The sequence below is a fragment of the Emydura macquarii genome, unplaced genomic scaffold (assembly GCF_026122565.2).
Source record: "Emydura macquarii macquarii isolate MOO-44397 ecotype Brisbane River unplaced genomic scaffold, CSIRO-AGI_Emac_v2 contig_2863, whole genome shotgun sequence".
NCBI lineage: Eukaryota > Metazoa > Chordata > Testudines > Chelidae > Emydura > Emydura macquarii.
Window position 1 is genome coordinate 2,649,644 of NW_027133000.1, and position 12,961 is coordinate 2,662,604.

A 12,961-nucleotide genomic window follows, 5' to 3' on the forward strand; every position below is an offset into this window, starting at 1 on the left:
ATTCTAGAATGAAGTACTTGAGAATGTGCTCCTTTATGAGATCCATGGTTGCTATAGAGTAATTTATGCAGCAAGCCTTAGAGAAGAAGCCAATATGTTTGAAAACTGGCTATGAAACAATCAAGACGTGCACCAACAAAACTGGTACCAAAACCCTCTAATCTATACAGACAGAACTATTGGTCAAAAAATTGATGCTGGGCACAAATACCTGGAGTCTGAAGACATTCCGTTTTTTATGGCTGCCAGAACAGGCCTTGCATATCAAGGAATGTGGCTCTAGAAGTGACAGTCAGTGAGTGGCTCTTTCCTTCTTATTTAATGTTGCCTTTTAAATCAGGAAATCATTTAAAAATAATTCAGGCACAAATCTGCATTCTAACCCCTGGATCCCACTAACATTTTTGTTAGCTGTACTTTAGATAACTGGTAAGTTCAGTGTGATGGAGGTGGTCAAAAACATCCAAACAGCTAGCGTACATTATTAAATTATTTCAAAAGTTAAGTTTTTACTACTATTATATTTAGAGAATCAACCATATTTTCAGACGGAACTACTTAAACACACATGTTTCAAAATAGATTAACAACTGAGTTGGTCAGACATTTAGCATATGTTTGTTTAGTTGCAATCTTATCAACTGTCAACTTCCCACAAAACTAGCCCAGAGCACATCAGTTCTAAAGCTACATGTGCTCTTCATTTTTAAAGATTTACTTCATTACTACATGCTGGAAGTCTTGTTTTTCTTTACAACAACAAGAGAGTTAGGTTATGAGAAACAAGTGGACTAGTTATTGTAAATTAAGCACAAAGGCTTGAAGTCTAAACATCAAACTTACCATAAGAGTGAGAAACTCCAGGGTTTTCACCTAGGGCAAAATCCTGGCCCCACTGAAGTTAGTGGGAGTTTGGCCAATGAATTCAGTGGGGTCAGAATTTCACCTCTGGCCCTATGCTAAACTCACATCTTTGGACAAAAACATTTAGAAACCTTTCAAACCTGCCCCTAGAGTCAGGAAGTTAAAAATGATGAAGTTGGCTGAAAAAGATTAAGAGAAAATGCAATAATTTTTTATACCCAGTCTCTCTCATAATCTGAAATGAAAGGTGTGCTGCAAACTTGCACTCCAAGTTTAGTCTTAGGCTATGTCTACACTTGCACTTTTGTTGGTTTAACTTATATTGCTCAGAGGCGTGAAATAATCACCTCCCTGAGTGACATCAGTTACAGAGACAGAAGCGCCGATGTGGACACTGCTATATCGGCGGGAGAGCGTCTCCTGCGGACATAGCTACCGTCGCTCGTTGGGGGTGGATTATTATGTTGACAGGAGTGCTCTCTCCCATCGGCATAGAGCGGCTACACTGGAGATCTTAGAGCCGCTCAGCTGCATCCATACAGCTGTGCCGCTGTAAGCTCTCTAGTGTAGACATGGCCTTAGTATCCAGATTCTGTGTCTTGCAAAGCAAACCAGGGATAAGGTAGCACTTATCAAGCTGAACAAAAAGAGAAACATTTGCTGTGTTGCAAAAGTGTCAAACCTTTAAGTCAACCAAATTCTACTTGCCCACCTTTACCATGATGAATAACTAAGGCTTGGTTGCAAGAATCCACGTTATATAATTAATATTTCGCTTGATAGTCAAGAAGTTGCTAACCCTGGTTTACTACAATTTTGCAAAACTGCATTAATAAATACCTACAAATACCCCTGGAAGTCAAGTAGCTTTATTGCATAGGTGGGAAAACTAAGGCAGGGTGGGTGCCCAACTTGACTCCTCTTAACAAGGGCCTGGGCATCCACCCTTCGGAAAAAATAAGGCCCCAGTTGGACCCCCAAGAATTGAGGCATCCATGAACACTGGTCACTTTTGAAAATTTAAGCTGATTTTTGCACTTTTCCTTGTTTTGCAAATGACAATGTAAAAATAATAATCAGCCTGACAAAAACTTGTAACCTAATTAACACAGTTACTTTGATATTAAACGTATCTACCTAAAAGTCACACATGCAGTTCACTTTGTGCACTGGAAAGCACTTTATATAGAATCAGTTTCCATCCACTGTTTGGGCCCTACATGCAGCAACAGGAGAGAAATTTTTTTAATTGGAAAATGTGATTGCAAAAACCAAAAATGGTACAGAGGACACTCGGGCATGTGCAGTATCTGAAAAAAATTTAAAATAAATAAATAAATAAAAAGGACTAGGTTTCATATTGATTTGTCCCTTTAAAGACATCTGATTTTAGGTTGTGTCTAGTTTATTAAAACTTCACATGTGCAAGAATGGAAAATGAGGGAGATATCTATATTGTATTGTTTGACTACGATATGTATCACAGTTTACCTGCTTCACATTATTCAGTCTGACTATAAAGAATTAAATCAAAGGAGCTGTTAGGAATAGCAAACAGGAAATGAAATAACAGAAACAACACCATTAGGCTAAGCAACTTCAAAGTTAAAGTGACAGTGGTTAGGCTATTAATTGGGAAGATGTTGTTTCCAGGCATGAGACAAATTACACAGCTGTTTTGCCAAGGCCAGAACCTAGAGGTCAAAATGATTATCAGTTAAAAAACCCTGCCTACAGAAAGAAGGGCGGGGAAGAGTGGAAAGCAGTGGCTCAGAGGAGATGAAGTGGGGGAGAGAGAAAGAATGCAGGTGGCCAGTGTCTCTCTCCCAGCCTAGAAGTCATGGTATCTAGGCTGAGTGAAACTTCCCAAAAACTGCTAGGGAAAGGATAAGGTTTAGGTAAGAGCCAGACAGGTAGGTATTTTGTTGTTTTAACTCACATCTCCGAATGCTATGTACCTTTAGGTGACTAAATAATGCTTCCCAGGCAGAACTTTTATGCAGATGTTAAACACAGTTTGGGCCTGTTGTGTTAACATCATTTGGGACGAGTGAGGGTTGCAACCCAGAGATCCAGTGATTGAATCATTGGTTCCACACACAGAAAGGTGAAGGTGACATAGCCTGTTGCCTGAAGTGTGCACTCGAGAAGAACTGTAAAGGGGTCTAACACGCAGCTCGTTTTATAACTGTGACAGCAGGTCTAGTGCTGTAAACTAAAGCTATGAAGAAAAAGTTTTGGGGCTACGTCCTTAGACACTGTATTGTGCTGATGTAAATTTTATTCGCGTACAGAATGGAGAAAACAGGGGAATGCATTTTGTCATTTGTTGCAAAATAATTTTAGCTCATAATTAACCTGTAATACACACAGAAGAAAAGAATGAGGATCAGAATAGGTGAACAGAAGACATGATTTGGGACAAAAGCATGTTTCAAAATGAATACCACCAAACTAGCACCACCAAATGGCTGCAATCACCTCCTTAGGCACTACATTTCCTCTCTACCTTCAATCAGAAAATTGAAGTTTCTTTTCTATTGCACTGAAGGACCAGCCCTCAAATGACCATCTGTGAAATGACAGGCCTCTGAAATGTTGAAAATCTGATCAAAGGATAGATTGTAGGTGTACTGAGAGGGGTGTAGCTGTTTTCTATCCCTCACCCCAACATCTTTCTTCCCACATGTAACCTACAGTGCTACTCTCTCCATATGCCTCACCTAAACAAGAATCAAAGAAAAATACAGAGGCAATGCGGAAAGCTGTTGCATTTACGTATACAGCCAGACAAAAGAACAGAATTGCAGGAAAGCTACGTGCAGACAGAGATACGTTCTGTTTCAAAAACAGCAACCAGATATTTTTCCAAGGAATGTTAAAATACTCCTCCATTTTAAAACATTTTTCACTCATCTTTTTAGTTGCATTTATGGTACCACTATAAAAGGTAATATATTTTGTTAAACAGCAACACATTCAATCAAGTACAAGATGCAAAAAGAAGCTGAAGTCTCTGTACAAAAGAGTTTTTTAGGGCAGAGACACAAAGACATGGAGTGATATGGAAAGAGATCTCAGAGAATAGTGCAAATCTGAAGAGTATGAAATAATGGAATGGTGACAGCATTTTATTATACAGGTTAGCATTTGAGAGATTTGTAGAAGAAATAAGGGGATTTAAAGAGGTATTTGCATGGAGAGAGAATGGGTATCTGGAACACTGGGCTAAGACAGGAGTAACAGGTGTTGGAGGCCGCATGGCAGACACAAAGAAGAGCAGAAGGAAATGGTGAGACAGCAGTCATTTCTGTAGCAAAGGGGTGCTGTAAGAGACAAAAGCAAAATCAGACAGGGTTGGAGGCAGGATGACCCTCAAATAGGACCATAAGGGACATTGGTTTTGTGTGCCATGGCTCCGAGCCACAGCAGAGAGTCACTCTATAGTCCCTTCATTCCAGCATAGCCGCAGAACATGTCTTTGCACAATCTTGGTCCAGAGCCACATACTAACAATTATTTATTAGTAATGCTGAATACTGAAAGTGAACAAAATTGGAGAAGGACAAAGTTTTTAAAGGTGGATAGGAGAGTATGACAGACACGTGCATTGCTGAAGATAATTGTTAAATGTAGAAGGCAAAGGATGGGTTTTCATTTATAAAACTAATTGAGTCACAAGAAAGCAGGATAGTATTTCATATTAAGTTTAATCATTTGCAAGTATTGATTCTCTGTCCTCAGGAGAGTCATCCACATATCTAATGCCGTTCTCCCCCATGACAAATCAAGGTACCACAACAAAGCTACCAAGCTGGGTTCTAAGAGTGGTTTTTAAAAGTATTTTTAAACTGAAATGCCTTACCATCCAGAAGACAGTCAAAATGAAGGCATTGCAAATATTCTCTCTCTCTCATAAAGCCATTAAGTGGCGTCGCCCAACCCTCGGCCAGTACTTGCACCCACTGCATGTCCACCTAGTAAAGAGATAGAGACAGACAGATGCTGGCACCTTTGAGAATTTTTTCAAAATACAGATATATCCTCCATACTAAATTTAATGTGTATGTAACTACAGCTTGGCTTTTAAAACAGAGCATTTATCAGTTGCATAGAGTTCAAAGTTTCTTCATTCAGGAAAAAATGCTTTTTTCCTTCTCACAGTTTAAAAATATGAGCTACCTTTCACATTTCTAGCATATCACTAGACTGAATTTCCAGTGCAACATTAGAAATAAATAAATCAATTGCAATTAGTTTGTATACATATAGTAGTTCAATTTAGCAGAATTCACATAGTTCTGCAGAGAAAAAGGCCATGTTTTGTACACAGGGCTACTTACGTTCTTAAGCAAAAGAACAAGAGACAAACACACAAAACAGAAAAAAATTCCTAGGAGTAACTGTTAAAATGTCTAATCTTTCAAACAATTAAAAGTGGTATTTTTATAGCAAAAAGCAGCTAAGCCTTTCCCCCCACGTCAGCCTCATAATAATCAGACCACCACTTATTTTAGTTTAAGAGACATCAGTTACAGGGAATTTCCTCCCTTAACATTTAATAAATGCCACACATCACAACTGTTTTATTATTTCTGTATGTACATTAATGAGACTGAGTCAAGAACTTTTCATAAGGAAGAGCTCGCGGAGCATGTGCAGGTCTGTTGAGCAAGACAGCATGTAGTACAAGTACATGACTAATATTTACTCCTTTGTTTACCTCATGCTGAGACAGTTAAGATGCAGATTTCTTCCCCAGCTTATGTTGTATACTTGTTTGGTATTTAGTAACCAAAAAAAAAACAAAAAAGGGGGGGGGAGGGTCGGTAAGAATTATTTTTCCAGGGTTGATCTATTTCTTACTAATAGAGAGGAAGCAATTTAGAATAAAACACTGAGGAAGCTTGGTACTAGTGACCAATAAGCTACTTTAATTCAGCAAAGCAATAAATAACTTCAGAGAAGGCAGCAGAGCAAGGAATCTAGTAAATTGCAGTGAGAGGAAGTGTTAAAATCCATGAGTGTGGAAAAAAGATTGAAGATCTTAAAACATCCTTCCAAGACATAGACTTAGACCTTGATCCCACAAAGCACTTAAAGTTAAGCATATACTTAAGCACTAGTAACCTCGTTAAAAAGTTAATAGGAAAACTCATGTGCTTACAGTTAAAGTCTGTATTTAAGTGCTTTGCTGGCTCATGGCCCAATTCCTCTGAAAAAGAAGAATATAAGGAACAAAAAGCAGCCAGTCTGGGTTTTCAAAAGACTGGCTCAAATCTGAACTGGAAGAATAGTAAATTAATCAAACAAGAACAGAGTAGGACAAGGCAGCCAGCAGAGAAGCCAAGGAGAGCAAAAAAGCAGCATGAGCTCATGATAGTCAAAGTCATAAAAGAAAAATAAGTGACAAGAAAAAAATCTCACTCGGTTAATAAAAAGGATGAAATTACTAAGTCACCGTCTATAGTGTAAATCCGTCTTCAAGAAAAATAAAAAAATCTGAACATTTATGAAGTAATTAAGACCTTGTAGAAAAAGCTATGAATAAAAAGCAGGTAGGAGACTGCTTTGTTTATAAAACATACATCAGCCAGCCCATCTAACTCATATGTCACAGGATGTTAAGGGAATTAACTAAAATTTATTTTAAATGCTAATGATTATTTTTGAAGCCATGTAGACTCAAAGATACCAAAAGATCAGAAAAGCAAATGTTGTAGCAATCTTTTAAAAGTTACTGTTTGTAAGTAGCTTAGGTACTATGCTATACCTCCTGAATGACAGATTAGACTCTGGCTTCAGCTTCAGAAATCAAATCACCCAAACACAATACCATTATTCTTCTACCTTATTTATTTCCAGTGCTAGCAGAGTCTCTGCATCGCTTTTCGCCAATTTGAGCTTGTTTTCTGGCACATACAGCTCTTTCACCTCATAAGAGGCATCCACTGGTACAATATCCTACATGAAAGAAAAATCATAAATCAATACTTGCTCAAAATGCTTTTCAGCTGCTGAACATATGGTCAAAGGTAATATTTTATTGTTGCAGAATCTTTCCACTGAGTAGTATACATCTTAAATCATTTTTATTCAGTTGAAAACCAACAGTAATCTAAAATTATGAAATATTGCTAGCCAAATTGTTGGCTAGAGGTTTTGCATAGGTGAAGTGCCCTGATAAGGAACCCTTTTCTTAACTCTTATAATTATCTAGCATGGCATATACTCTAGCCACTTCAGGGTAACTATTTATTACTGAACACAATTTTCACTAGTACTGTATTTGTCATTTACAAAATTAGCTAGTGTCAAGGCATATAATGTTCTCTTTCTGCTTTAAGTAAACAAAGGTTAAAAATATCTTAGTTTTGGAATTTGGGGTTTAAAAGTTTAAGCAACTAATTGCACAGGTGACTTTAGCAAGGCTAACAAAGCAGGGGCAAAATATGCTTCTTAACCGAATATGATTACCACAAAGCACAGGCATAAATTTAAATATTACATATAGACAGTGGGAAAATACAAATGCCCCAATCCAAACACTAATGAGAAACTTTACACACAAGAATTTTTACTGACTTCAATTGAAACAAACACTCTACGCATAAAGTTATCCATGTACATAAATGTTTGTAAGATTGGGACCTAGGGTTGAACTAAAGTCTTCACAAAGGCAAACTGCACAGATGAAGAAATTTCAAGCCTCCTCTTCTGTTTCTTGGTATATTGATTGTCATCCCCAGTCTCTGTCTAGCTCTTATGGTCCCAAATTCAAGATGTATGACAGGGCAGTCAGGTAACAACAATAAAAGTACCCTGACGGACTTCTGTTATGACCCAAAATGTAAATCTACTTCATTTAAAGTCTAAAATAAAAATTAAATGTCTATTCTATGTCTGTCTATTTAAAAATATCTATTGTCTAGCACATTCCACAAGATATACAGGACACACACAAGGTGTCCATTCACCATCCTAGAAGAAAAAAGATAAATATTTAAAACAGAGAAAAGCAGAGAATCTTACAATTTCACCAGAAAATTAAATCTTCTCCAATGAGGGTTAGTTTTAAAAAACAGCCAAGTGTTCCAGTAGTATAAGTAACTAAAATCAGTGAAACATTTGTCACTCAATCAGCTAATTTTTAGATTACGGTGTCCCTTTTTGCAAAACTTTTAGTCATGCTTTGACGCAGGAAACAAGACCTGGTGCAGACAGCTTTAAAATAAATAATTATCAAAAACATAGCATAAATATAAATCTCTTCCTAAATTCTTCCATTCCCTGCCATGAATATCCAGATTGGTGCTTTTTAATTTGCTGCAAGTTTGTTCTAAGTGTTGCAAAACTGAATTTTCTCTGCATATTAGGCAACTGGCACCATTTGAGAAGACAGCATGACAGAAAATGGGTACCATGTGCAGAAGTCAAGGTGGAAAAGAGAAGTAAGTGATAAAGCAGTTACAGAAAGAAAGAGGAACGTCTGGCCAATGGTTTATGTGCAGTCATCTGTGGAGATTTCAACTAGTTCTTAGAGATGGCATTTTGTAGAAAGAAAGCTCAACCTAATGTACCCAGCACAAAAGCTATTGGTTTTATTTGGCGTTCATTAAGATTTTCACACTACAAATACATACCACTTCATGAAAGGAGGCAAAATGAACATTCTACTCCTCCACAAACAACACAGCAGAATCATGGCCAAGAGAGCTATTTTGCATAATAAACCATCTTATCAACCAGGACTGTACGTTCCATACACCATACCCAAGCATCGACTGATGTGAAGAGCAGTCAGCATACTTTGCTGACAAAGTCAATTGAATATATATCGCACTACATGGGAAAGAAGATTCCACCACTGACCAGACAGCAGGCTGGATAAAAATCAATTTTTTTTTTTAAATTAAAAATCGGATTTGTTTTATTTAAATCCAATGTTTTTAATTTTTTTAAAAATCATCAATAAAATACTAAATTTCTCTCTCGTTTAAAAAAATAACAGTTACAATTAAATCTCATCACAAACATGCCAAACCTACATTTACAGTCTCATAAAAATGAATTAATGGCTCTAGTCTGTCCAGTCTGACTACCAGCTCTTGTTTCTTGAAAGTTCTGGGCTTTCAGTTTCTGTTTCTCAGCAGACTAAAGTTACATGTGCAAAGAAAGACACAGGCTGAATAGGACTGTTGTTGTTCTCCGCTTATGTGGTGAAGGGACTGGGCCAAGCAAAGCAGAGGAGTTAATTAAAGAATAGAAAAGAACACTGGAGTGAACGGGAAAGAAAAAGGAAAGACATTATTGAATACACACACAGTTTCCTATATTCCCATTCACTTTTGCCACAGAAAAACTGTCATGGCTTCCCTATCTGGGAATATTTTGAAGAAATTCCTTCCCGAGGTAAAAAAGGAAAACGTGTCAAGTGTAAGCAGTGCAAAAACGAGATGCAGGGCCTAGTTGCAAAAATGAAAGATCATAATGAAAACTGCTTATTGGGAGAAAAATGATGTGGATATGTCTGAAGAACAATGTGGATCAACTGGTTAGTAACGTAAATAATTCACTTTGCAATTCATCATTCTTCAAGACTCTCTCCATGCCTTTTAGTATAAGTGTAATTTAACAAGTAAATTCCCAAGCTGTTTGCTATGTTGGATGTTGCTAGAAAAAAGAAGTTTAGCTTAGCTAATCCTTATGGCTTGTTTAGTTAGTTAACTAGATTTAGAATCTATCACCCAAGTATACGGTACAGAAAGCTGCAGTAAGAGAAATCTAGAGTTGCCAGCTGCCACTGGGTGTCATTTTCTTATTTTATATTACATAATATGTGCCCCTTATTTTGGAATATCATGGCCACAGACCATATTGGTGATGCCATAAATCTATTCCCTATTTTACTTTAGCGTAACTCAGCTTTCCCAAGGGAACCCCATCCTATACTTGTTTTCTCAAAAAACAGAAGTGATAGCAGTTCTATGGGGCTTACTCCCAAATTAAGTGTACTCTAAGTGCAATCAGTCTTAGCTTTTTTGGTAATTTGGAATCGGATCTGCATCCTTGCTGAAAAAAATGTAAATGATTAACTGAATAACAGTAAGAAGAACTGAGAAGAATGACTATTCAAAATCAATTTTGTTACAGGATCCCATTTAAGCATAAGAGACTTTGACTGTAACTGTCTATCTGCAACAACTTCAGAGTCATCCATTGGTACTTTCAGCAGCAGTGCTGCAACTAAACATATTTCAGACAACAAAGTATCAGCAGCAAGCAAAAGATTTCAATCATCCAGTAAAACCACCACCAGAGATGGGTTTGTAGTAAGGACCAGCAAATACCAACAAGACACCATAGATATAAAAATGGCTCGGTTCATTTATGCCACAAATTCTCCTCTTTGCACTGTTAACAATAAACACTTCATTAACATGGTCGAGTCCTTACGACCAGTCTGCACTCCACCTGGTAGAGAAGACATTGGTGGAAGGTTGTTAGATACAGTGTATGAGAAGGAACTTGAACAGTGTGCAAGAAATATCGAGGAGAAATTTGCCAGTTTAAGCCTGGATGGGTGGAGCAATGTACATAACGATCCAGTAATATCTGCCTGTGTGACAACAGAAGATAGGGTTGCATATCTTTCAAGAAACAGCAGATACATCGGGAAAAGCCCACACAACAGAATATTTAAAAGAAGTGTCAGTGAAAGCTATAATAAACTGTCAACAAAAATTCAACTGTCACCTGCACAGTTTTGTCACAGACAATGCTGCAAACATGACAAAGATGAGAAGATACTTAGAAGAAGAAACAGAAGGATGCTCCTTAATAACATATGGCTGCAGTGCCCATTTAATGCATCTTTTAGCCAAAGACTTAAGTACATCTTCTCCAGGAACAAAAGAAAATGTTGTTGAAGTGGCAAAATACTTCTATAACAACAGTTTTATTTCAGCTTCACTGAAGAGAGCAGAAGGATCCAAACTAACTCTCCCTCAAGATGTTTGATAGAATTCTGTGGTTGATTGTTTTGAACCATTTACTAAGAACTGGCTTATTCTCATAAAACTTTGGGAAGAAAACCGTGATAAAATAGATGGAAGTATCTTGTATAAAGTATTTAACATTGGATTAAAGAGGAATGTAGAGGATATGCTCAGTATACTGACGCCTATATCAATAGCCTTAAACAAATTTCAGATAAATTGTTACTGCATTGCCGATGCTGTTGAAATTTGGAAGGCACTTCAAGAGACATTGAAGAAAGAAATACCTCACCAGAAAGTTAAACCGCAGCCAATAAAGAAGCAAATGGCTCAAGCACTAACTCCATCTCATTTTCTTGCGAACATTCTTGACCTCAGATATAAAAGTAGATGCCTAACTTCTGAAGAAGATGATGCTGCCATGGCATGGGCATCTCAAAATCACTCCTCAATTATGCCAGTCATAATGAATTTCAGGGCTGGAGCAGAACCATTTAAAAACAGTACATGTTTACTAATGATGTTTTGAATAAAGTCACTTCCCTGAATTGGTGAAAATCATTAGCCAGGCACCTTGAAACAGAGTTCCTTCAGTTGCTAAGCCAACTTTTCCCAACAGTAGCTTCCTCTGCAGGCACAGAGAGAATATTTTCATTGTTTGGTATTATTCACTCAAAGCTAAGACAACAACTAGGAGTTGAAAAAACAGGAAAACTTGTATTTCTGTTTCAGTCTATGAATAAAAATGACAGCGGGAGTGGGGAAGATGAGAGCTAGCTGTAGAAGTTTTAAGGTCAGCATATGTTTAGTGTTGTGATGACTTGCCTGTTAGAGTTAATAAAATTTGAAAATTAAAAAAAAAAAGAGTTTAAGGACAGCCATCAGCCGGTAACTCAGGAGACTGCTGAAACTGCAAATGTGAAACATTTATGTAACATTTAAGATTTAGTTTAATAAAATATAAGTGCTATTGTGTTTGTGTGTGTGATTTAGTTCTTACCATTCCTAATGTACTGTTGCTGCATCTGCAGCTTTACACAGGTAATGAGTACTGTGTACTATTTCCTAAATTAATAAAAATCAAGTTATCCAAAATTACACAAAGTATACCCTCCTAGATGTTGTAAAATGCTGTATTGAGCTGTAAATTAACATGTTTTAGTGATCAGATTTGCACCATTGTTTAAGAAATATGTGAAGAAGTATCAGTGGGAAACTTGATTTAAATCAATGATTTTCTCTTGGTGATTCAAATCATGATTTAAATCAACTTGATTTAAATCAATCCACCCTGCCAGACAGTATTATCCACTGTGCCTGGCTAAGTTTGGCCCCATCACTCATGAAAATCTCAAGACGCCCTGAAAAACACTATGAGACACTGTCTCCACATTCCATGACGGTCCACAGCCTCCATTCATCAAAATGGTAGACAGCCTCAGGGTACTTTCTGACCCCTCTGTAAGCCTGAATGAGTATTCTCACAGTATTCTTATCAGCAAGTTAAAGAAATATGGGTTGGATGAATGAACTATAAAATGGATAGAGAACTGGCTAGAGCATAGGGCTCAACGAGTAGTGATCAATGGCTCCATGTCTAGCTGGCAGCCGGTCACAAGCGTAGTGCCCCAGGGGTCGGTCCTGGGGCCAGTTTTGTTCAACATCTTCATTAATGATCTGGAGGATGAGGTAGATTGCACCCTCAGCAAGTTTGCAGATGACACTAAGCTAGGGGGAGTGGTAGATACCCTGGAAGGTAGAGATAGGATACAGAAGGACCTAAACAAACTGGAGGATTGGGCCAAAAGAAATCTGATGAGGTTCAACAAGGACAAGTGCAGAGTCCTGCACTCAGGATGGAAGAATCCCATGCACAGTTACAGACTGGGGACCCATGAGCTAGGCAGCAGTTCTGCAGAAAAGAACCTGGGGGTTACAGTGGATAAGAAGCTGGATATGAGCCAGCAGTGTGCCCTGTTGCCAAGAAGGCTAATAGCATAATGGGCTGCATTAATAGGAGCACTGCCAGCAGATCGCGGGAAGTGATTATTCCCCTCTATTCGGCATTGGTGAGGCTGCATTTGGAGTAGTGTGTCCAG

General features: G+C 37.7%; 1 protein-coding gene across 2 annotated transcripts in view; it reads right to left on the reverse strand.

Annotated features, from left to right (window-relative positions):
• PAPSS1 (3'-phosphoadenosine 5'-phosphosulfate synthase 1) overlaps positions 1–12,961 on the reverse strand; it is an 85,470-nt gene that overhangs the window by 34,427 nt on the left and 38,082 nt on the right. For both annotated transcript variants that reach the window (XM_067568269.1, XM_067568270.1), the window contains 2 exons: positions 6,715–6,828; positions 4,730–4,841 (listed from right to left, as the gene is read on the reverse strand). In XM_067568269.1, the coding sequence (XP_067424370.1) occupies positions 4,730–4,841; positions 6,715–6,828 (226 nt within the window). The remainder of the gene's footprint in view (positions 1–4,729; positions 4,842–6,714; positions 6,829–12,961) is intronic.